The sequence below is a fragment of the Bison bison genome, unplaced genomic scaffold (assembly GCF_000754665.1).
Source record: "Bison bison bison isolate TAMUID 2011002044 unplaced genomic scaffold, Bison_UMD1.0 scf7180017864531, whole genome shotgun sequence".
Classification (NCBI taxonomy): Eukaryota; Metazoa; Chordata; class Mammalia; order Artiodactyla; family Bovidae; genus Bison; species Bison bison.
In genome coordinates this window covers 6,645,666-6,672,315 of record NW_011495081.1, presented here as the reverse complement: position 1 = coordinate 6,672,315, position 26,650 = coordinate 6,645,666, and the positions used below count along the sequence as shown (strand labels likewise).

Below are 26,650 nucleotides of genomic sequence, written 5' to 3'. Positions count from 1 at the left end.
TGTGGTGTTGGAGAAGACTCTTGAGAGTCCCTTGGACTGCAAGGAGATCCAACCAGTCCATTCTAAAGGAGATCAGTCCTGGGTATTCTTTGGAAGGACTGATGTTGAAGCTGAAACTCCAATATTTTGGCCACCTGATGTGAAGAGCTGACTCATTTGAAAAGACCCTGATGCTGGGAAAGATTGAGGGCAGGAGAAGGGACGACAGAGGATGAGATGGTTGGATGGCATCACCGACTCAATGGACGTGGGTTTGGGTGAACTCCGGGAGTTGGTGATGGACAGGGAGGCCTGGCGTGCTGCAGTTCATGGGGTTGCAAAGAGTCGGACATGACTGAGCGACTGAACTGACTGACTGATGGCCTATATGGGCAAAGAATCTAAAAGAGTGGATGTATGTGTATGTATAACTGACTCACTTTGCCTGTGTACCTGAAACTAACACACCATTGTAAGTCAACTCTACTCCAATAAACATAAAAAAATAACACGTACACACAAAGCAAAAAATTTCATGTTGCCTTGAAGGAAAGTGAGGTCTTTGAGGGAGAAGGCAAACAACTGTAGAGAGGTACTTATTTGTCTTTTGTCTGTGTTTATTGTTGAATAGAGCTGTCTGTAGTAATTGCTGCTCCCAAAGTGACAAGAAGGTTGAGGAGTGAACATAAACAATTACATTGTATCACATTAGGTAGACCATTGAAAATGACACCTGCAAGAGAAAATCACATTGAAATATAGGCTAGACAATGTGGTCAAGGAAAAGAGGGCTAAGGCAGTGCAGAGGGACCTTGGCTTTTGATGAAGTTTACAGATTTTCGTTCGGGGCTTGTCTTTATCAACATCAGTTACGACACAGTTCTGCCATTACTATATTTGGTGTATTAAGGTGAAATATTTTCATCATGTCTCTTTCCACTCTGGAGGGGCCAAGAGGATCTGATATTGTTGTATATAGTCTCTGAGAGAAGGCAAACATGCAAGAAGTGGGAACGGATAGTGGTTGGGAGCATGAGCCCTGTAATCAGATTGTCAGAGTTCAACACTGAGCTCCTTGGCTTTACTTACTAGTCATATGACCTGTGGCATGTTGCTTAGGATCTTTGAGCCCCAGTTTCCTCAAGTTGAAATCATAAAACAGTACCTGGTGGCAGGAATAGATATCCATATAAAGATTTATCATAATATCTGTCACGTAACTGTTAGCCCTCGTTGATGATTATTATTAAAGGTATGAACCCTCTGGCTGGCATGTAAGTAGGCATGCAATTAATATCAAGTTTCCTGCCCCTTCTTTTTTCCCCTTATTTCCTAAAATCTAGCCCATAATATTTTCTGAATTCTGTGTGTGTGTGTGTGTTCAGTTGCGTCCAACTCTTTGCAGCCCCATGGATTATAGTCTGTCAGGCTCCTAGGGCCATGGAGTTTTCCAGGCAAGAATACTGGAGTAGGGTGCCATTTCCTGCTGCAGGGGATCTTCCTGACCCAGGGATTGAACCCACATCTCTTACATCTCCTGAATTGGCAGACAGATTGTTTACCACTAGCGCCACCTAATTCTACTTGTAGATTATCTGTTCTTCCAATTAAAGAAACATTTTGATGCAGGAAATTTAAAAAATGCTCTGCTTATTTAAGGTTCATTTCTCCTTTTCCTCTTAAAGGTTTTAATGTTAGCAAAGCCTTCTAAGATTTCTCAACATAAAACTGCGATCATCAGCTTGAAATCACTAGGTAACAGCAGAGTTTTTTTTCTGTAAGTTTAGAGATTAGTAGCCAGCTGAGTTAGAGGAGAGATTTCTGTCATCTAATTATTCTGGATATTTAAGAGCCAGTGCTAGTTCTTTGTATTCTCCACGAGTATCTAATTAGCAAGAAGAGTTGTTAAGTGTCTGGAATTGGAGGAAGACAGTGAACTCAGTGTTGTATCAACATGATGGAGTGTTGCAGGAAAATTACAGAAGGAAAATGAGCAATAGGGGATTGTTTTCAACAAAGTGCACGAGTGGTAACCTACATTAAAATAACTGTTTTTCCTATTAAATAAAACTTAAATTTCAATTTGACAAGTTTCACATTGAAATTATTAATAAACTCTCAAAATCTGCCTTTGCGAGCTTTTGCACTTAAAATAATTCTCTTGAAAGGAGTAATTTTTTTATTCTTATCACCAGCTCAGTGCCTACGATTGAACTGAATTCATTACTCAGTTCCTAGGAAGAGATTAAGCATATCAAGCACAAATAAATTAGGATATTGCCAAGGAGCTGAGAAGTTTACAAAATTCAACAAGATCAGGTTTTCATGATCTAAAGGAAGAGGGGATTGTTTAGAATATTGAACAGTAGAAAGTGAAAAAGTGAAGTCGCTCAGTCGTGTCCAACTCTTTGTGACCCCATGGGCTGTAGCCTACCAGGCTCCTCTGTCCATGGGATTTTCCAGGCAATAGTCCTGGAAAGGATTGCCATTTCCTTCTCCAGGGGATCTTACCAACCCAGGGATCGAACCCAGGTCTCCCGCATTGTAGACAGACGCTTTACCATCTGAGCCACCAGGGAAGTCAACATTGAACAGTAGAGAAGAGTTTAAATGCAGAATAAACTTAATATAAGAAAATAGCATCTTGAAACGGAATCCCTCCAAATTCAATGTTTGGTTCAAGTTCAGTTCTTCCTGAGTGTTGAGGTGATTTTGTTCATTTGTTCTTTAACTCTTGTCCGTGTCAGGTTCAGGTACCCAAGCGTTATCTCTAAGCAAAACCACTATGGATTTACTTTGCTCATTCATTCACTCATCCCTTTGATTCATTCATTCAACAAGTACTAATGAGTACCTACTATCTGCCAAGCCCTACATTAAGCCCTGGGATATAGTGATGAACCAAACAGGCCTGGGTTTTGGGAAATGCTGCCTTTTATATTGAACCCCATCCTCCTCTATGGGAATATTCACAGTGCCTGTTAGCACATGAAAGGCTCTGAGAAGTCCTGCAGCAAGGAAGCCTGTTTAACCTTCTTTGACATAATGTTTCCTAGACGATTTTATCCTCAAGGGGCACACGCTCTGGGAAATCTAGGTTAAGATGAAATATGCTGCCAAGAAAGATAGGATGACATTAAATAACAAGGCAAGGGAAGCACTGTTTTAATTCATACTTGTTGATGGCAGGAGCTCTGTCAACAAGAGCTTGGCACTGCACTTAGTGAAGAGAGAGTACATTACTGCCTTGATTTGGTTCAAGACCCTTCCTATTCTCCATTCTGCAGTGACCATATTTTCCAGCTTAGGAAATCATACAAGTTCAATATGATCAAAGAAAATTTTCAATTTGTTAACAATGGTTGTGGAGCTAGCTTCTTGCCAAATAGAACCTCCTTAACATTCATGACTCACCATTTTGGGGTTGAGTGATGTGGTTGAATTGGATTCTGTAAAAAACATTCCAACAAATATAACTGATCTGAAAGAAGAGGTAATCTGCCTTCTTTAAGAACTGCATACTTTGATAAAGTTAAAATATCCACCAAAGCTATTAGTGCATTGCAAAACATAGGAATACATGCAAAGAAATGTAAGCACATGGTACTTTTAATTTTTCAGTGGCCCCGGGGCACCGTTATCTGCTCTTTTCTGGGAAATCACTCATCATGTAGCTATCAGGAAAGAGAGCACTTCAGCCTCCTTTCTGGGAGAAATCCAATGCAGTATGGATATTAATTAAATTTATTAAACAAATAACACAGCGACTCAGGGAAGCAGGGGTCCATCTGCCAGTTCTGCAGACAGATCTCTGCAGAGACGCGAGCTGAATGGTAGTTAAAGCGAAGTTGCCGAGCTCAGCAGATGGGCTCTCGTCTCCAGTGGGGGAGATTTGGTGGCGGTCCAACAACTCTTTTCCCCCTCCAGGTTTTTGTTCCTTGCAACTGTGATTCAAGAAGCCCTTCTCTGTCTTTTCCCAGCCTTGTGCCTCTCTCCCCCCCACCCCACCCCCTTTGTTTATGTGAGCAATGTTTAAATCTGAGTGATTTGTTAGAGAGGCAAGTCCCGGCTGATCTCATTTTGTGTGTGTGCTGTAAAGCTCAAGCAGAAAATAATTAGGAAAATGTAATCCCATTGACTTTACACCCCACTTGTGTACATTACAGCAGCTCAGCCTCATGCCCTGGAATAAAGTCTCTGAACAGATTTGAGTTTAGTAAGCATCCCCATTCTCTGCATTTGGAGTTCTCATTATTCTGAGGTTTAGATCCTTATTATTTTTGAACTTGTTCCTTAGATTACTTTTAGATCTATATGCCTTTTAAACAATGCATTTTAAGGATTCTTGTTTAGTCCCCCCCCCCCCCCCGCCCCAATGTCTTCTGTTAGCAAGTATCTAGGTGCCTTAAATCCCGGTGTCTCCTTCACTTGCCATCTGGGATGAGATGTCATTGACAGTGTTGGATCAGCACATTTGTGATCTGCTGTGTCTTTTAGAAACTCACTTTCCTACCTCCCAACCCATCTCTTTCATCAAAAAGATGTTGAATTTGAAACTCTTCTGTAAGGAAGGACCACTTTGCTTTCAATTGATTATCATTTCCCAGCATTTGGCAGGCTTTTTTTTTTGGACAAAAGCCCTCTTGGACAGAATTTAATGCTGCAGTGTTAGATTCATGCAAATCATCTCTTATCCCCCCATTCCTTATCACTACCTGAACCTTTGCAAAAATTATTTTCTAGAAGACTTTCTTTCTTATCTCTGGCTATGTCCCCTCACCTGGGATCAGTGCCTTTAACTGGGGAAGGAGTTGGGGGTGAGGGGAACCACATAAGCCCTGCTCAGCAGATTGTGAGCTCTACTGTTGGCAAACTTTTGGACTAAATAGGTGCCACCTTGGGCTGAGTCCTGAAATGCCTTTGCCTTGGAGAGATAGGTCTGGTTCCAGCCAACCTGCCAGTGGGAGATATTTGCAGAGATAAAGGTACCTCTGTGGAGTAGAAATTCCTCCCATCAGAATGTGTTCCATGCCTCCCTACTAAATCCTTAATTTTCTGCCAGTAGAGATCTCAGCTGGTTATAGAAGCCAAAGAAAAGAGTAGGTGAATCTGTGATCATGATTAATCCCCAGGTGTACTGACTTTTATGGGAATGTGGAGGTGAAACTCTTAATCCAGTTTGTAAGAAGAACCATTGAATGGATCCATTACCAATAGCAGAAAGAAGTCTTAGCTGGCCAAGCCCCTGTCCAACCAGGATGATCAGGTCCTTTCTGCTACACATGAAGCTGTTTGGCCAAGTCCTTCCTTGAGGTTGATATTGGTCCAAATTTGTGCTTTTTGAACCCAACTTGAAAGTGGAATCTCAAGAGTTGCAATATTTTAGCTTGTGTTGTCAGCCTCTGCCCCTCACTGAGGTTCTAACTCTTCCTCAGGCCAGGGTAGTATCAATAATATGAAGGCTTCCGTTACTATGGCAAATTGTTGGAATTAGGTGGAGATTTTTGTTTTTCATTAGAGCCCTGCCAAGGGTTATTGTGAACTCCAAGAGTTACCGTTACAGCCCAGTCCTTTATGAAGTTTAAAAAGGCTCAGCTCAAAAGATGGTCATGAAATAGCTGGTGAAATATGTTTGTTTACCAGGGAATTGTAGGTGAACTGCCAATTTATTTCTCTAATTTGTTGGAAGTCAAACCTGCCTTGGGGCAGGAAGAAGGCTCTACATTTTGAATTCATAGGCTATTTACCAGTGTCTGTTCTGCCTCTCCTTCCACCCTAGTGTACCTGGGCTAATTTTGTCCTCTGATTTAAATTGCAATCTAGTTGCTCTGGCATCTCAATTTAAGGGAAGATTGGACGTTGTTTTTCAAAGGGAATTGCAAGTGTTTTACTCTTGTCTGAAAACAGATTGTGGCTTCTTTCCCAAGGATAAGCTTAGAAATTACATATAAATCTCAGGGTTTCATTCGTAGCAAAATGTTTTCAACCCCCTTGTCCACACATGAGTATAAATGAATAAAACAGAGAAAAAGCCAGAAAACACCCTGACAGTGTGTGAATATTTCTGATCTGCTTCCTGAGCCTGCCAGCCTACTGAACACATTTTGTTTACTCTACGGTTTCTAACTGCTTTATTGCAGATTTTGTAGGCAGCAGGACAGTTTGGGACTAAATGCATAAAAAAGCTTTTGATTGGTAACCAAGTTAACATTCATCTGCAAGGAACTGGAAAGTAGTTTTTAAAATGACAATTTATTTTAAAATTCTGACAAGGCCAGGTATTTTTCACATTTTTAAAATTTGGATTTGATGTACTTTTCTTCCAGGAGCTTGGGTACAAACTTGAAAAATATTTGGTCCAGAGGCTCCACTCTTACTCCTTACTCTTACTCTTCTGATCTATATTTTGCAAAGGAACCATTTTGGGGGGTAATAATATCACCAATCTTACAGTAACTGTCTGCAGAATTAAATGCTGTGGCTCTTCAAAGCATGTGCTTCCTTGTCTAGGAGAGCAACCCCAGAGTGGTATCTTTGAGCAAATGTGAGTGAGTTCAGGCCTCAGAGGACACAGCCCAGATCCTGAGATTAAAAGCACAGGCTCATGGTCACTGTCATCCTTAACAACATCATATTTTATTTCCAGTGCCGTGTCTGGAGCTTTTCATAATGCTAGATATGATAAATATTGATTGTTGGTGAGATTTGCATTTGGTTTCCAGGAACCAAGCAAAATAATCCAGCACTTTTTGTTTTGGCCTCTGACTATATGAGTCTTCTCAGGCCCAGGAATCCCTTATCTTTGCAGTGCTTCAGAAAACTGCCTTCAATTCTCCTCATCTTGTCTTCTGAGGTCAAGCTAGCATGATTCTTTTGTGCTCACTCTACAGAAGATTTAATTCAAATTCAGTGTCTTATAGTAGGAAAGAAATGTATAAGACAGCGAGCCCATCTCCCTCCCAATGACAATCATGATGGAGGGGATCATGCCGTTTGTCCACTTATAACAGCAGAGAGTTAACCCCCATATTGTAGCAGTTTTTTAAAAGTCTTGGTGACTAGAAACCTTTTCTATATTCTAATAAGAAAAAAAAAAACTCTGAGAAAACCTAGAATTTGTTTCTAGAGGTGATGATAATAAAGTCACAATTCAACTCATTGGTGTCATGATTTCCTTTTCTACGTAGTATGTCTTAAAATATGCTTTCATTTAAGGACAGCTAGCGAACATTGCTTTGGAGAAGGCAATGGCACCCCACTCCAGTACGCTTGCCTGGAAAATCCCATGGACGGAGGAGCCTGGTGGGCTGCAGTCCTTGGGGTCGCAAAGAGACAGACACGACTGAGCGACTTCCCTTTCACTTTTCACTTTCATGCATTGGAGAAGGAAATGGCAACCCACTCCAGTGTTCTTGCCGGGAGAATCCCAGGGACGGGGGAGCCTGGTGGGCTGCCGTCTCTGGGGTCGCACAGAGTTGGACACGACTGAAGTGACTTAGCAGCAGCAGCAGCAGCAAACATTGCTTAGGCACTTACTATGTGCCAGTTCCTGCTGCAAGTGCTTCACGTATATCATGCTATTTAATCTTCAAAATATTTGATATTCTCATCTTAAAGATGAGGAAATTGATACTAGGGGATGTAGAATACTTGCCCAAAGTTTAATCTTAGTTATCTAAATGAATCTGAAGTCAGTAAATACATACAGAAGTAAATGAAAGAATGAACTTGCTAAGCAGTGTCCAGATGACCCCAAAGTAAAAGAATAACATTTAATTGGTGTCCAGTTCTGACCCCATTGAAATTAATTTTTACTGATGTGAATGCCCTTGGATGTTTTAATATTTGCTAATAAACTCTTACTAGCTGCATGGCCTTTAATACGTTGCTTAACCTGTCTGAGTCTCACTTTCTGGTTATAAGGATGTCAGTAGTTACTGTCTAGGATTGTTGAAGAATTAAGTGAAATAGTCCATAAAAGAGTTTCACATAGTTCTTGGAATTTAGTAAGCATTCATTAAGGGTTGACCATTAACCTTTTATATTAATGGAGAGGAATGAGGTACTTGGATCAGACCTGATAAGTATGTAAACATTGATGGTTTCATTTGCTTTAGATGAAGTCAGAGTAATGTGAATATGGCCCATTCCATTACTTAATAAGCTGGTAAACTTTTCCTTTGTGCCAAATAGTACTAATGGAAATATAGAATAGAATTACAGAAAATATGTGGTTTTCCGGTGACCCATAATGACCAAAGGCACCATGTACTGCATTTCTCTTACATGCTGACACTTTGAAATAAGGACTAAAAAAAAAAAAAAAAGAAAGAAGGTCTAATAAAGAGAGCTGGTTACACTGAGATGATAATAACAAATTCAAGGTTGTAGGTTTGATGCCTGAAATAAACCAGTTAGTGTGATATAAGGAAATGGTCTGCATTTTGTTGCAGACAGTGCTGGAATATTGAAAATGACACACGATGAAGAAAGGTGACTCCTCACCCCTGGAAAGGCCCCTGAGACTCAAGTTCCACACGTTTGTCAGTGTCAGCTGAATTTTTGAATCCTGATGATGTGTTAGGCCCTGTGCTAGGTGCTTTCTATCATCTTATTAAATGTAGTATCAAACAGCAATGTAGGTATTCTTTCCCCAAACATTAATCATTTATGAATTTTAGAGAAGTGAGGAATCTTGTCCAGTTTCCCTTGAAGAGCAAGCGCTGGGGTTGGAACTTGATCTTGGTTTTTCCACCCTGAATTCTTGACCTCCAAGCTATGCATTTTTGCTTCAAGGTGGTTATACGGTGTTCACAGCTTTGTTAATGAAAGCCACTTGACTTCCTTCTGAACATAAGATGTGTTTTTGCTTAGTACTCAAAACGTTTAAAGACTATGGGATGCTAGCAAAATCATGAAGGTGACTCTGACAACCATCCACTGAATGAGTTTAGTGCTATTCTCTCGTTACCCTGTTTGCTCATTAAAATGAACCTTTAAAAAGTTTCATATATTCATTTAACTACTGACTTCATAGGGTAAGAAGAAGTAACAAATTATTTAAGTAATTCACTTTACTTACTCCTCTTTGTGATATTTTGCCTTGAAATTTGCATACAATATGCATAATTCATGTGTCATAGAGTTAAAATAATTTCTAAAGTTTCTAGTTTCAGGTAAGTATGCTGCTGCTGCTGCTAAGTCGATTCAGTCGTGTCCAACTCTGTGCAACCCCATAGATGGCAGCTCACCAGGCTCCCCCATCCCTGGGATTCTCCAGGCAAGAACACTGGAGTGGGTTGCCATTTCCTTCTCCAGTGCATGTGAGTGAAAAGTGAAAGTGAAGTCGCTCAGTTGCGTCTGACTCATAGCGACCCCATGGACTGCAGCCTACCAGGCTCCTCCATCCATGGAATTTTCTAGGCAAGAGTACTGGAGTGGCTTGCCATTTGAGTCATAACCAGATATCAGATACCCAAAAATACCCAGATTACTGTAGTTAAAATATTTCCTGGAGCAAAAATCAAACATTTTAGAAACGGGCATTAATTCTGTTAGACTCATTCAAAATAATGTTTTAGCAGAGTAATATTCGGTGGTTCAAAAAGCCCAAAACACCTGATATTTATAAAAGTCCTGGGCATAAATCTGGGCTGTAAATTGGCTTGATTCTTATATGATCACTTTCCTTCATGCTATTTCCTGATCCTTGACAGGCTCCAACCCTGACCAGGTATTATCAACTTGTTGGTTTTTGGTTTCACAGAGGATCAGATGAAATCAAATGAATTGCTTATGCAAATTTATCAGCACTTCCCAAAAAAGAGAGCACCCCCACCCCCAACACATACGCATTGATTGATAAATTTAGCAACTGTTCTTAGTAATTGACAGAAAAAATTCATATAATGGGCTAAAATGTAGCCTTTGTTTACTTAAGCAGTATTCAACCTTAGTGAAAAACACTGCTGGGGCCCTTTAAAATTTTTTTTGGTCAGATTTTTAATTCAACTATAAAAACAATTCAAGTGAGAAACTTCAGTGCATTGATTTTGTTCTTTGAGTCATGGCACTGTAATTAGCTGAGTTGCGTTTTAAATGCAGCACAAGAACATCTTTCTTGTCTGTTTATGTCAGAAAAAAACGGCTAATGAGCACTTATCAAAAAGATGAACATTTTTTCATTAGATTAAGTAAAATCAAAACAGATTTATAATGTACTATTATGTTTCAGCTTGGAATCAGTTGAGTCAAATAGCTAATATCTTCACAGCTTCCTGAGAATTTCTTTGCATGGCAGGATTCTCCTCCCCAACACATTTAGACTTGAGCAAAGTGCCCATTTGTGATAACTTTCTTTGTGGAGTCAAGGCACTTTCCCAGAGGATTTAGAATTCCATTAATATTGTTTGGAAAATCTGAATATTTGTGAAGCAGTTGTCAAAATTGATTTCCTTTGGATTATGCCAGTATGCTTTGCTACTTAATGATACAGTTCTTTAAATTGTTTTGAGAAATGATTTCCCTCTACTTCTCTTAGTGGTCAGTCAAAATGTCAACTGATACTCAGTACCATGCAGAGCACTCTTCTCTTTTCAGATTTTTGGATTGCTTAAGTGGATGAATTTTGGCCTGTGTGTTACCAAGAGGAACAGATGTTGCAGGTTGATTCCTTAAGAAAGTTTCATATAAAGATGTGCAAGTAAAGAAACTTCTCTTTTTCAGTGTCACTTGGATGGCAGTTTATTTTCAGGTCATCAAAGATTTTAAGTAATTTCTTGCTTTCTACTGCTGCTGCTGCTGCTGAGTTGCTTCAATTGTGTCCAACTGTGCGACTCCATCGACGGCAGCCCAGCAGGCTCCTCTGTCCCTGGGATTCTCCAGGCAAGAACAATGGAGTGGGTTGCCGTTTCCTTCTCTATGCTTTCTACTAGGTGAGAGTTAAAGTCCATTTTTATCATTGGCTGCTTACGGCTGTGTAATTACGTGCATATCCACAAAACAATCAATATAATAAGGCATTAAGTGAATAAAGAAGAATCTTGACTCACTTAAGTTTTCTGAGTTTGCATGAAGGTGAATGGACAAGAGATAGATTCCTTGTATACATAAAAAGGAAAAATAAATTGTTTTGGACACTAGATACTTAATTTAGAGTAATGAGGTAATTTTTGTTCATATCACACTCTTTTTTGGAACAAATTTTGAAAAGTGAAAGTGTTAGTCGCTCAGTCATGTCTGACTCTTTGTAACCCATGGACTGTAACCCACCAGGCTCCTCTGTCCATGGGATTTCCTAGGCAAGAATACTAGAGTAGACAGCCATTCACTTCTCTGGGGATCTTCCTGACTCACGGATTGAACCCAGGTCTCCTGCATTGCAGGCAGATTCTTTACCGCCTGAGCCACCAGCTGCTACCATGCTGATGCCGTAAGTATAACACCTTTACAGATGAAAGAAGCTTGATGAATTTCTATAAAGTCATATACTTGTGTAAATGCCACCCCAGACCAAGGTGTAGAACATTACTAACCCCACAGAAGCCTTCTTTATGTCCCTTGCCTCATTCCAAAGTAGCCATCATTCTGATTTCTAACATTGTAGATTATTTCTGATGTTTTGGGAATTTACATACCAGGAATCACACAGCAGCTACTCTTTTCTGTTTGGCTCCTTTCACACAGAATTATGCCTGTGAGGTTTATTAATGTGATTTTATGTAGCAGAAAGTTGTTTTTCAAGGCTGTATAGTATTCTGTTATATGGATATCTGCTTTTTTTTTATCCATTGTACTACTGATGAATACTTGTGTTGTTTTAAGTTTGGGTCTGTTATGAGAAGCACTGCTATGGATGTTCCTGTATGTGTTTTTTGGGGGGACATATGTAGGGATTTTTACGAACTGTATAACAAGAAGTGGAACTGCGGGGTCATAGTATATAAAGTTGTACACTTTTAGTAAATATTGTGAAATAGATTGCTAAATTCTATTAATATCTACCAGTTTGTACTTCCACCAGCAGAGTATTAAAGTTCTAGTTGCTCCACATCGTCATCAACAAAATTAAAATTTAGCCATTATGAGGGGTTTAGAAGTGAAATACCTGTGGTTTTAATTTACATTTTCTTGATGGCTCATACTCATGCTCTTTCCTGGTGGCTCAGATGGTAAAGAGACCATCCTGCATTGCAGGAGACTCAGGTTTGATCTCTGGGTCAAGAATATCCCCTGGAGAAAGAAATGGCAACCCACTCCAGTATTCTCATCTGGAAAATCTCATGGACGGAGGAGCCTAGTGGGCTTCAGTCCATGGGGTCGCAAAGAATCGGACACGACTGAGCAACTTCACTTTCTTTTCTTCTTGATGGGTAATGATATTTAGTACCTTTAATTATATTTATTGGCCAGTTGAGTATCCTCTTTCATCATGTGCCCATTCAAGTCTTTAACTTTTTCTTTTTAAATTTGGGTTGTGTAATTCTTTTTCATTGATCTGTAAGGGTTCTCTATATATTTTGGAGAAGGAAATGGCAACCCACTCCAGTATTCTTGTAGTTCTTTTTGGATATATGTATTACATGACTCACTGGTGTCCTTTGATAAACACCAGTTCTTAATTTTAATTTAAAAGAAGTTAAATTTATTAATCATTTCTTTTATAAGTGATTTTTGTGTCCTTTTGTATTAAGAGATTATTCTGCTTACCCCAATGTTAAAAATATAGTCTATAATACTTTCTAGAAACTTTATTGTTTTTCCTTTTACATTTAAATCTATAAATCATATAGAATTGAGTTATGTGCATGTTTTGAGATGGGATAAAGTTTCATTATAAAATACAAATTATTAAAAATATTATCCTTTCCCCATTGCATTTCAGTGGCACCTTTTTCATAAATTATTTGGTCTTATAAGGATGGCCTGTTTCCCAGACCCGCTATTCTATTTCATCAGTATGTTTGTTCATCCTGTGCCAACACCACTGTTTCAATTATGCTATATTTATAATAAGTCTTGATAATTGATAATGTAAATTCTTCAACTTTATTCTTTTTCATGTTTGTTTTGACTGTTCTGTCTTTTACAGTTCTGTGTAAAATTTATGATCAGTTTGTTAGTTTTCATAGAAAAGCCAGCTGGGATTTTAATTAGAATTTATTCGAACTTAAATAGATCAATTGGGGAGACCCCCCCATTACTTGGTCTTCCAAGTTATGATATAGCCCTCCATTTATGTCATTCTTAATTTCTCCTGGCAGTGTTTCATAGTCTTCAGTACATAGGTCTTGCACAGTTTTGAATACTTCTGTTTCTAGGTATCTGGTATTTATCTTTTTGATGATAAATATTCTTAGGTAGCATATGTTTTACTAGTAAAAATGGTATTGTTTTAAATTTTCCTTTTCCAGTTGTTTAGTGTTAATATCTAGAAACACAATTGACTTTTAAGTATAATTTAAAGGAACTTTGCTAAATTCACTTTTTAATCCTTAATAGATTATTTTGAATATTTTAGGTGCGTACGCATATCATCTGTGAACAAAGGTGATTTTTTTTCCTAAAAACAATCACTTAAATTTTTTTCTCTTGGACCACAGTATAATGTTTAATAAAAATGATCGCAGCCATTCTGATTTCATTTCCAATTTCAATGGTAAAGCTTTCACTATTTTACCATTAATATACTTAATGTAGATTTTTTAAAAGATATTCTTTATTAGTTAAGGCAGTTTCTCTTATTCCTGCTTTGTTAGGATTTTAATATGAATTGACATTGAATTTTATCAAGTGCTTTTTTAATATATTAGTGACGATATAACTTTTGTTATTTATTTAGTTAATGGGAGTAAATTATATTTATGGGTTTTCAAGTTTTAAATCAGCTTAGTATTATAAATTAAGTTGGTTGAGATCTATTCTTTTATATATCCCCAGCTTTGACATGCCAATATTTAATTTCATTTTGCCAAATTATTACGTCTGTGTTCATAAGAGAGATTGGCTTATACTTTTCCTTTCTTGTAGTACTTTTTCTTTATTGGTATGTTTTGGTATCAAGGCTGTATAGGCCTCATAAAATGTGTTCAGAAATGAATTTATTTTATCTGTTCTTTGGAATAATTTGTATAACATTGGTATTAGTTCATGAAATAAAGAACTTACTTATGAAGCCATTTGGTCCTAAGCTTTTCTTTGTTGACAGGCTTTTAATTATAGATGCATATTTAAATGGATATAAGGCTATTTGAATTTTCTATTTCTTTTTGTGTCAGTTTTGGTAAGTTAGTATCTTAAAAAATGAATTATCCATTCCACCTAAATTACCAAATTTTTTGATCTAAAGTTATTTATAACATCTTATCTTTTTTAATACCCGTGAGATCTGTAGTGATATCCCTTTTTTGTTTCTTATATTGATAATTTGTACCCTCTTTTCTCTTTATACTCACTGTTTTTTTTAATCAATTTTGTTTGCTTTGTTTTATTTTCTCAAAGAACAAACTTTTAGCTTTATTATATTTTCTGCTGCAGGGATTGACAAAATATGGCCCATGGGTCAAATATAACCCATTACCTGTTTTGTAAATATGATTTTGTTGAAACACAGCTGTGTCCATTCATTTTGTATTGACTATGACTGCTTTTGCATTACAATGGCAGAGATGAGTAGTTGTAGCATATGGCCCACAAAATTTAAAATGTTTACCATTTGTCCCTTTACAGAAAAAGACTTCTTCTCTACTGTGGGGTTTTTTGTTGTTTTTTTTTTGGTCTATTTTCTTGCCTTTTGTTCTTATCTTCATTATTATTCTTGCACTTTCTTTGAGTTCAATTTGCTGCTCTTTTTCAAGATTATTGAGATGGATCCTTAGATCATTCCTTTTCATCGTTAGATTTTCATTTAACTATTGTGTTTTCTCTAGCTACAGGTTAGGTATATCCCATAAGTTTTTATATGTCATATTTTTATTGCCATTCTGTTGAAAATGTTTTCTTATTTTCCATTGTGATTTCCTATTTAACTTTATTTATTATTTGGCTTTTGGAGATTTTATAATTGTGTTTTTGTTGTAGTTATTGTTATTGATTTTTAGATTAATTCCACCGTGGTCAGAGAACATACTCTGATTTTAATTCTTTAAAATTTGTTGAGACTTGTTTTATGGCCTAGTATATGTTTTATTTTGGTAACTTGTATATATACCTGAAAATAATGTATATTCTCCAATCAGTGGGCCCTGTGTTGTTTTTAATCATGTTCAATTTTCTATAGATTAATTTATTTTCTGCTTCTCCTTTGAGCTATTGAGAGAGGTGTGTTAGAGCTACACATTGTAAGTGGGAATTTATTAGTCCTTTCGTTTTGTTAGTTTTTACTGTATTTGAGGCTATGTTATGAAATCTTCCTGTTGAATTGACCTTTTTATCTTTACCAAAGTTTCTCTTTTGTGTGTAGTAATACTTCTTGCCTTAAAATCTGTTTTGTCTGTCATTAGTATATCTATGTTACCTTTTTTCTTGTTTATGTTTGTATGTTTTCTGTCATTTTACTACTGACTTTTCTGTTTCCTTGTATTTAAGTTATGTCTATTATAAAACTATGTTGGGTTTTAAAAATATCCATTCTTAGAGTCTATGCCTATTATTTGGAGTACTTCATTGCAATTCATGTAATTATTGCTAATTTTTATTCTTATCTACTTACTATCTTACAGTTTGTTTTTGGGTTTTTTTTGGTCTCAATCTGTTTTTGGTCCTCTCACCTGACATATGGCTTTCTTTTGGCTTTGAAAAGTATCTTTATTGTTTAATTTTTCCTTTGTTAATTAAATATTCTTTTTCTGATTATCCTAGAGGTTATACCATGCTTCCTTGACTTATAGTCAATCTTAAATTAGGATTACTTATATCTTCTACTAGATTCATCAATATTTTACATTTTTTCCTCATTTACTTTCTCATCTTTTCCTTCATGCCTGTGTATTATCCCCCTACCTACCCAACACACACACAGTATTCTTTCTGAACCATTTGGCAAAACGTTGCAGATGTCATACTTGTTTATTTCTAAATTCTTCAGTTTGTATCTACTAAAAACAAGGAATTTATCTTATGTAACTGAAGTACAACTTCAAAATTAGAAAATTTAGTATTGATACAATACTGTTATCTGATCTACAATCTAAATTAAAATTTTGTCAATTATTTCAATAATTTCCCTTATAGCAACATCTTTTCCCAGTTAAGTATGTAATCTAGGATTATGCATTGCATTTAGTTGTCATGGTTGTTTAATCTCCTTTAATTGAAACAATTCTTCTCCCTTTGTCTTTCATGATCTTGATATTTTTGAAGAGTACAAAGAAAGTACTTTGTAGAATTTTTAAATTTTGGTTTCTCTGGTGTTTCATTATGATTAAATTCAGATATTTTACAATGCAATAACATTGTAAAATAACACAAAAGTGATGTTGTGTCCTTCTCAGGCCATTGTATCAGGAGGCAGTTGATGTTCATTTGATTCACTATTAGTGATACTAACTTTGATAACTTGCGTAAGGAGATGTCTTACCAGTATGAGCCATCATAAACTTAATATTATTAATTTGTAATGAATAAATAATTTGTGGGGAACTATTTTGAGATCATGGATGTTATCTGCTTCTCTTCAGACTTGTACCCAGTATACTTTACATCCATCATCCATGATTGTTGACTGGATCAGTTATTACTATGCTAAGTCGCTTTAGTCGTGTCCGACTCTGTGTGACCCCATAGACGGCAGCCCACCAGGCTCCCCCGTCCCTGGGATTCTCCAGACAAGAACACTGGAGTGGGTTGCCATTTCCCTCTCCAATGTATGAAAGTGAAAAGTAAAAGTGAAGCCTATGGTACTTGCACAATAATGATTTTTCTAACTCCGTTATCCTTTCTACATTTATTACTCAGAATACTTATGTAAGGGGTAACTTTCCTTCACCCCCATTTATTAATTTGGTAGACTTAAGAATTGTTATTTAATTCAAGATGTTATAATCCATTGATCTCGTTTTAATTTGATATCAGATATTTCAGATTTGGCCCTTGGGAACCCACTCAAACAAGCTCCCATGAACTTTTGACATGCTCATCATTCTTTGTACATTTCATTACTTTCTGGCACAGTGAGATATTCCAGGATCATCTTTTACTTTATCTGCCTTAGCATTGTAATCAGTTGTATCCTTTAAGGAGCCTTGGTTCCTTTGTGTGGAGGTGGGTATTTAGAAACTTAGATATGGGAACTTCCTTGGTGGTTCCAGTGGTTAAGACTCCATGCTTCCAATGCAGGGGATAGGGTTCAGTCCCTGGTTGGGAAACTAAGAGTCCACATGCTGCGTGGCATGGCCAAAAAAGGAAAAAGAAACTTAAGTCTAGACACCAAGTGAAGTGAAGTGAAAGTTGCTCAGTCATGTCCGACTCTTTGTGACCCCATGGACTATACAGTTCACGGAATTCTCCAGGCCAGAATACTGCAGTGGGTAGCCTTTCCCTTCTTCAGGGGATCTTCCCAACCCAGGGATCAAACCCAGGTCTCCTGCATTGCATGTGGATTCTTTACCAGCTGAGCCACCAGGGAAGCAGACACCAAGTGTGCTGATTTTCTACTACAGTGGAAAACGTGCTATGTTATATCTAGTCTCAGCTGGATTAGGAAATCTCCATCTCTGCCTCTAACCATGGAGTTCATATTGATGCAGTGGAAAATGTACTATATTATATCTAGTCTCAGCTGGATTAGGAAATCTCCATCTCTGCCTCTAACCATGGAGTTCATATTGATGCTCCCAGATCTAATCTAACACGAGAATGTTCAGTTTAGTCTTTTTCCTTTCTATGTTTGTAAATCCTTTTCACAAGTGACGAATCTGGCTAAGATTATTCTCAGTATATTTTACTCACTTGCCTAGGCTTAGATTCACAGAGAGTGTTTTAGATTTGCTACCCCTACCACTATAAAAAATCATGCTGATTAACTAGTGTTCAATGCTTGTAAAAAGATTTTTGTTTCCAAACTGAGAGTATATAATTAAAACTCTGCATTCAAAAGTAATTATTTTTCCCTTCAGTGTGATTATGTTATTCATTTGAATTTTAGTTAGGCTCATTTATTTCTGTTTGTATTCCATTTTTGGTTTCTTTCCCCTCCATCACTGTTAATTTAACATCATCATCATCATCATCATTATTTTGTATGAGTATGTAAAGCATTAACATACTTCCAAAACTCAAAATTACACAAAAATCTATATTAAGTGGAGTATTACTTCCCCTTTCCCACCCCATACACCTTAATGCAGTCTTGTAAATTTCTGGTTTATTCTTCCTGGATTTGTTTTTTAAATAAAAGTAAACACATTTATATTATCTTATTTCCTCTTCTTTCTTGCACAAAAGTATCGTTCTATGTATCCCCTTTTGCTTTTATTGATTTGTTTTTCTTTTTTTTTGCTGTGCTGGGTTTTCATTGCGGCACGTGTACTCTCCAGTGCTCAGTTTGGCCCCTGGCATGGGGGACCTTAGTTCCCCAACCAGACATTGAACTTATGTCCCTTGCATTGAAAGGTGGATTCTTAACCACTGGACCACCAGGTTAAAAACCACTGCTTTTATTGATTGACAACAAATATATTCTGTAAATCATTCCATATCATGTCTTATTTAGTTTTTATTTACAGTTACATAGTATAGTATTGGAGCTTCCCTTGCGGCTCAGCTGGTAAAGAATCTGCCTGCAATACGGAAGACCTGGATTTGATCCCTGGGTTGGGAAGATCCCCTGGAGCAGGGAAAGTCTACCCACTCCAGTATTCTGGTCTAGAGAATTCCATGGACTGTACAGTCCACGGGGTCACAAAGAGTCGGACAAGACCAAGTGACTTTCAGTATACTACTGTGTGTACTGTGTGAATATACCATAGCTCATTCAACCAATCTCTTATGTGTGTATTTTTTTAATGTGTTTTTTCACAATATTTTTTAGTTACAAATAATGTATATGTTTTCTTTCTTTTTTTTTTTTTTTACATTCTTGAAGGTGTATTTTCAAGGAAAATTATTAGATGCAATTTAAAAGGTAAGCTTACTTGTGGTTTTGTTAGATATTGTCAAATTCTCCTCCCATAACGGTGTGGGAGACATTCCCACCAGCAATGTATAAAAGTCTCTTTCCTCATGGCTCTATCAATAGAATGTGCTATCAAGCTTTGTAATTTTTACCAAATCTAATCATTGAGAAATGGTATCTCAGCACAGGTATAATTTCTATTATAACTAAAGTTGTCCATCTTTTCAAATGTTTAAAAGTCATTTAAAATCTTTATCTGTGAATTGTCTGTGACTTTTGCTTATTTTGGTATTGGGTTTTTGACATTTCTCCCCTTCAGTTTTAGAGTTCTTTATGTGTTGGGACGGATATTAGCCTTTTATCTCTGATGTATGTTAATCATAGCTATTTTTAAATCTGTGTGAGTCTGTGGGACTGTTTCTATTTTATTAAAATTAATTCTTCTGTTCCTTTTTGCTAGTAGACTTGGTATGTTTGAATGAAGGCCAGTCTTTGTGTATAAAAGGATGATGTACAGGCTCTGAATGGTGGTGTTTCCCTTCAGAGATGATTTCATTTTCTACTAGCTGACAGATGATACATGGGTAGATAATCTTGATCAGGGTTTGACAATGTAAAGTTTGCCTTCATTCTAAGGGAGTAATACTTCTTGGGTCGAAACTGAAAGTCTAGAGTCTTCGCCCTCCTCCTTGGGGCCCTGAAAGCTCATTTTTGGGTCCTCAGTGTAATGAGACTGTCGTCTCCTCCTGAGACTTTAGCCGCATACAGTTGCTTCAGCTGATTTCTCTCTTTTCTCTGAGCATGTGCAGCTTGAGAGTCAGCAAAGACCTTGAGGGGAATTTGCTCACTTTCTCCAGGATGCTGGCCTTTCAATTTTTGTCAACTCTTCCACCACAGCAAGACTACTTACTGCAAGCTCTGCTGCTGCTGCTGCTAAGTCGCTTCAGTCGTGTCCGACTCTGTGCAACCCTGTAGGTTGCTGTTATTTCTTCAGCCTTTATTCCCCATGTGGCAGATTGACAAATGCCCTGATGAGAAACAGCAGTGGCAAGAGTGTTACCCCGTCCTCGGGGGTGCCGCCTGGAGAGCCCTGCTGCCTTGATTTTTCTAAGTCTCCACACAGCTTTCCTTGTATGTTTCATCTTGTTCCTGTACTTGTTCTCAGAGGGGTTATTCTGATACTGGTTATTCCATCATAGATGGTAGCAGCAGTCATCTTTTCACTGAGCACATCTCTTTAAATGTGTATGGAAATGAGAGAACACAGTCAAATGGATAAAACATTTTAAAATTGACAAGAAAATTGGCCTGCTTGTACACTGCTATGGAGGATATAAATTGGTACCACCTTTCTGGAGGGCATTAACTTATATCAAAATCCTTAACAATTTACTCTTTGACCCAGCAATTCTGCTTCTAAGTATATATCCTAAGAAGATAATCACAGATGTGTGTGAAGGTTTATTTACAAAGATTCCAATCCCAATTAACAAACTTGGAATCAAAATCCTCAGTATGCAACAAAAGAAAATTTGATAAATTGTGGTGCTTCTATACAATGGAATATAACAGAATCCAGCATTGCAAGTGACATAAGATAATGTTTAAGCGTATTTATTACTCTCTCCTAGAGGAGGGCATGGCAACCCACTCTTGTTGCCTGGAGAATCCCCATGGACAGAGGAGCCAGGTGGGCTACAGTCCGTGGGGCTGCAAAGAGTCGTACATGACTGAGCGACTAAGTACAGCACAGCATAGACGCTCTCTATTTAACATTAGCGAGTATTGTTAAGCACAGGAGATTACAAAACAACATGAGCAGTATGATCCTGCTGAAGAATATGTATGCAGATATATAAGACTGGAATAATGCACATGGAAGTGTTAATAGCTGGTATTGTTGGATTTTTTTCCTCCTTTGTGCGTCATCTAAACATTTCCCATAGGATGTTACTTTTGTTCTAAAAGAAAATTAATGCCCTCAAAAGAAAAAACCTTACAGTTGATAGGCCCAATTGATGATATTTTCTGGTAAACATTTTATTTTATGCTGGTTGCCTAAGCTCTGTCTTGATGCCCTTAGTGAGGGTACAGATTTTTTCAGAAACAGTGCCCTCCTTGAAATACTTTGTGGAGCAGAGCACCTCTGTAGAAACGTACTTTAAATTCTTACTGGTCAAATTCAAACAAAGGCGTCACCTGTTTTTGTCAGTGTGTGTCAAAACCTTTTAAATAAGGAATCCTTTTTAAAAAGTCAGTAGGTTTGTGGTAAGGACCTGGATTTTATTTCCTAGCCAAAAAAAAAAAGTCTCATTTCCTTTTGAAACCAATGGTCAGGATTTAATGCAATTGCCTTTGTAAAACTAAAATCAAGATTTCTGAAGACCATTCTCATCCTCTGTTGCTCTTTCTCTTGAAGGTACTGTCCAAGGCAGCAAGCCCACTATGACCTCTTGGGTTTCAAGGCTGCTTCCTAGGAATGGCCGTTCCTTGGCTACAGCATCAGAAAACCAGCGAGCTGCGGATCGCCATCGGCACCAGGAGGCCTATGGGTACTTCTTGCCCATCCAGACGAGGTGGCAGGACAATGACCAGTACGGCCACGTGAACAATGTTGTGTACTACAGCTACTTCGACACGATTATCAACCAGTATTTGATCAGGTCGGTGCGGGGCTCTGCATCCCCCATCCTCATGTCTCCTTTCTGGCATGCTCTGGTGGGGGCAAGTGCGGGGCCTTCTGGGAGGAGATGCCCATTTTCCTCTAGAGTTTTTGCTGATACGGCTCCTTTGTTGAAGTCAGGGTACTCTGGAGAACAGCCGGACCGATAGGTGAGTGAGGAGGATACTGTTGCCCTGCCGCTCCTGCAGTCACAGGTGTTTGTCTGTCTTGGTCCTTTGCACTAAATTGTCAGCAAATGTGCAGGCTTTGAATCTCAATTAAGCAGCTACACAGCAAGCCATGTAATATCCAAACCCTGAAACTTGAGCAGACAGTAACATCAGCCCTCAAGGCCTTTTTGTGAGGAAAGCAGCTGCTTCCCTCACCGAGGGCACATAAAGGGGAGGAGAGAGAGACTAAAGAGTAAAGGTGCGTATTGTAGCCTCTGAACACCATGATGACAGGATTGCTGCCTGAAGTGTGTTTGCAAGATTGGTTAGTGTATGCTTGTTAATATTCTCTATATGAAAGACTGGGCTGCACAGAGTGCTGTGTAAATCCCAGCTCCAACTTGTATTGACTGTGTAGTTTGGATCAAATTATTTAACCTTATTGAGTCTTTGTAAAAAATAACTCACATATATTGAGAGTTCTCTCTGTGTCTAGCACTGTGAAGCCTTTTGCACAGCCTTTCTTGTTTAATCCTAAAACAACGTGATGAGAGAGTAGCAGATTGTCGGCCCACTGCCTGAACCCCCTTGCCTGTACCTTTCAGGGCATGCTGGCCTGACTGTCAGCTATCAACACTAACATTTCTTTGCCTAAGGACTTTCTCTGGCCACCAGAACCCCTTTTGCAGGCACCCCAGAAGTGCAAGGTATCAGTGCTCCCTAAAAGCAACCTTCAGTCACTGATTGATGGGAGTTAGTATATAATATGAATACCCCAACTTCCTTAATCCTCGGATAAGTTACCTGAGCTGCATGCTGTACACAGGCTCCCAGGCTTGCCTAGTGGGATTAGGCTCCATTTCCCAGATTGGTAGCTTGAAAAAAACTGAGATAAAATTTATATACCATAAAACATGAAAGTGAAAGTCGCTTAGTTGTGTAGGACTCTTTGCAACTCCATGGACTATACAGTCCATGGAATTCTCCAGGCCAGAATACTGGAGTGGGTAGCCTTTCCCTTCTCCAGGGGATTTCCCCAACCCAGAGAGCAAACCCAGGTCTCCTGCATCACTGGCGGATTCTTTCCCAGCTGAGCCACAATGGAAGCACACCATAAAACGTGCTGTTTTAAAACCATTTAAGCAAACAATTTGGTGGTTTTAGTATATTCACAACATTGTCTAGCCATCACCACCATCTAATTCCAGAACTCCATCACCCCTCCTCCCTTAAAAGAAACCCCATATCTGTCAGTAGGCATTGTCAGTTTCTCTTTGCTCCCATCCTCTGTCTGCATAGATTTGCCATTTCTGGACATTTCATATAACTGGAATCATACTATATGTGATCTTTTGTGTCTGGTTTCTCTCACTTAGCATCACGTTTTCAAGGTTGGTCAATATTGCAGCTTTTATTAGTACTTTGTTTCTTTTTATGGCTAAATAATAATCCATTGTATTGTTGTACTGTATTTTGTTTGTTCCTTTGTCATTGGATGGACATTTGGGTTATTTCCACTTTTTGGCTATCATGAATAATGCTGCTATGCATATTTGTGTACAAGTTTTTATGTGGACATGTTTTCAGTTCTTTTGGGTATGTACCTAGAATGGAATTGCTTGAATCAATGGTAACTTATATATTTAACTTTTGAGTTTCCATCAAACTGTTTTCCATGATGACTATATTATTTATATTCCCACCAAAATGATGAGGATTTCAATTTTTACACATCCTTGCCAATACTTGTTACTATCTGTCTTTTTTGCTTGTCGTCATCCTGGTGGATATGAAGTGGTATCTCATTTTGATTTGCATTTCCCTGATAACTAATGATGTTCAGGATATTATCATGTGCTGGTTGGTCTTTGGTATATCTTCTTTGTAAACATACCTATTCAGATCCTTTCCCCATTTTTCAACTGGGGTATTTGGATTTCTATTGTTGGGTTGTGAGAGTTCTTTATATATTCAGAATACTACACCCTTATTATATATGATTCACAAATAACTTCTCCCGGAGATCAAGATGTTGGAGTAGAGGGATGTGGAGCTCACACACTTCCACAAATACATCAAAATATATCTACATGTGGAATAATTCTCAAGAACATCTACTGAAAGCCTGCAGAAGATCTCATGCAACCAAAGCTGTAAGAAAGATCCCCACCTGCTTGGGTAGGACTATGGGAAAAAGGGAAAAGACAAATATTTTCTCCCATTCTGTGTGTTTTTTTTTTTTACTTTCTTGGTAATGTCCATTGACATGCATGAGCTTTTAATTTTGATGATAGTGGTAACTTGTTAAATAGCAAATGCTTTATTGGCTACTTTCTCCTCTTGTCCCTTCCTCACTTCTGCAGGATGATTTAATCTATGAGATGTACCTTATAGTTTGCGCGCATCGTGCAAATTTGCTATGTATAGAGAAATTAATGTCTTCTTTCTTCAAAAGAATAGAACAACCTGAGACTGCCTGGTTCTCTCACATGCTCTGTGGTCCTGAATTGTCTCACTAATTCTACTTCGTGTGCACCTGTCAGTGGTTCCTCTAGAATTGGCTTACACTTGCTTACTTATGAATAATAAATGTTTTTTTCAGCACTCGTGTTAGCTTTTAGGAGAATGTGTGCTTTAGACTTTGAAATCCACAGCAGGAGGTAAAAACAGTATTTGAGGCTTTTTGTAATTTCACATCATTTGTCACATAGGGAAACTTGACAATGAATTTTCCAAACTCACTCCAGGACTACTTATTCTTTTTAAAGGAAGGATCAGCCTTGTAATTTCTTTGGGTTGACTCTTAATTTTATTGCAGTTGAGAGCTAGTGGTGTGTCTTAGTTTAGGTTGCTAGGTGTGTGTGTGTGTGTGTGCGCGTGCAAGTTGCTTCATTCGTGTCTGACTCTGTAATCCCATCAACTGTAGCCTGCCGGGTTCCTCTGTCTGTGGAATTCTGGCAAGAATACTGGAGTGGGTAGCCATTTCCTCCTCCAGGAGATCTTCCCAACCCAGGGATCAAACCTGCATCTCTTATGTCTCCTGCATTGGCAGGCAGGTTCTTTACCATTAGTGAGTGCCACCTGGGAAGCCCTGGGTTGCTCCAGTAGAAATACAAATTACTGGCTTGAATAACAAGTTTCTTTCTCCCAGTTCTGGATGCTGGGAAGCCCAGATCAGGGTGCCAGCGTGGGCAAGTTCTGGGAAGGGCCCTCTTCTTGGTTTACAGACACCTGCCTTCTTGCTGTATCCTCTCATGACCAAGAAATGAGAGACAGAGCCACCCTCATGACCTCATCTTAACCTGATTACCTCCCAGAGACTCCACCTCCTTCCTAATACATTCCAGCGAAGGGTAGGGTTTCAATATTTGAGTTCGAGGGGGAACGCAGACATGCAGTCTACAACATCGCTTTTGTGACTTTTGAAGTCTTCCATTTGCAAGTGGGCCTTCTAGAAGGCAGTGTGCAGATAGCGGTTGAGTCCTTCACCCAGTGGAGATCGTGTCTGTGTGGTCTCAATCTGATATCAACCGTTTCATCCAGGTCCTGCTTCTGCCAGTCTTGGGGGATAGGGAAGGGGGTTGGCAGCACGTGAGGAAGAATTTCTGCCATGGTAGAGTCCTGTTTAATGTAGAAATCCCCATACATTACACATTGACTCCCAAACAGTGAAAATACCCTGACTATTGTGACCAGAGAACTTCCTGATCATGACAAAAAATGGATTCACCTTCATACGTTTTCTAAGAGATCCGAAGGTTGTTTAATAGGCTGCTCACTTGACTGTCAGAAGCCAAGCCAGCACCACAGAGAGGTGTGAGGACCCTGGGAAGACCAGCCAGGGAGAGGCAGGCTCATTTTGTCAGTGAGAGGAAGGCAGCTGCTCAGGTGGAAGCGGTGCCTCCCAGCCTGGCCTGCTCGCTGGCCCTCTTCCACCTGGCTTTTCCAAGGATGGGTGGCTCTGCACATGTGCCAAACAACGTGGGGTAATCAATGAACCACACCCGTGTCTAGAAGATTCCGTCTTTGAGGAGGGTTTTCTCCAGGAGAGAGAACCAGGGTGTAATGGAGGGTGTGAAGGGGGAAGGAGAGAAAGAGTAGAAGAGGCCACGCAGACTGCCCAAAGTTCCCATTACTTTGACACGCAGAAGGGGTTAAGTCATTCTTGAACAGTTTATCGCTCATCAATTGTAATTAAATATGTTTATATTAAATTATGTTCTGTAATTAATGTAAAATCCTTTAGCCTATGCTGTTATTAGAACCAGATGCTGAAGTACCAACAGTATTTCAACATGACTGTGCTGCCTCGCCAGCTGTCTAACTGTAATTACTTTAATCTCAGCTTGTTATCTAATTATCACCTTTGTAAAGGGAAAAGTACTCTCTAATGCTTACTGATTGTTTCAGACGATGATGAAGAGCGGGGAACAGCTGTCAGAGATCGTGGGCCCTGCTTATCACCAAGAAGGAACTTATCCTGAAACCTAGTCTGGGCCAAACCGCTGAAAAAAGATGTCCCAGGCAGGAACTGGGGACTGGCCAGTAAGGGGAGACAGTTGGTGTGCTGGTTAAGGGTGTGGCCCCTGTGGATAGACTGTCAGGTGACGTCTGCCTCCTCCAGTGATGGCTGGGGGACAGGTTAGTTAATCTGCTTAAGACTCAGTTGTCCCATCTGTAACATGGAGACAGTAATAATACTAGAATCTACCTCGAGGATTGCTGTGG

At 38.6% G+C, this 26,650-nt stretch overlaps 1 protein-coding gene across 2 annotated transcripts in view; it reads left to right on the top strand.

The window, feature by feature from the left end:
- LOC104982443 overlaps nt 1-26,650 on the top strand; it is a 133,675-nt gene that overhangs the window by 7,986 nt on the left and 99,039 nt on the right. The window contains exons 1-3 of one of the 2 annotated variants that reach the window (XM_010831812.1): nt 11,362-11,410; nt 19,061-19,099; nt 21,510-21,753. In XM_010831812.1, coding sequence (XP_010830114.1) covers nt 21,536-21,753 — 218 coding nt within the window. In that variant the 5' untranslated portion in view covers nt 11,362-11,410; nt 19,061-19,099; nt 21,510-21,535. Of the gene's footprint in view, nt 1-11,361; nt 11,411-19,060; nt 19,100-21,509; nt 21,754-26,650 lie in introns of those variants that run through there. The other variant, XM_010831813.1, reaches the window with a different exon arrangement.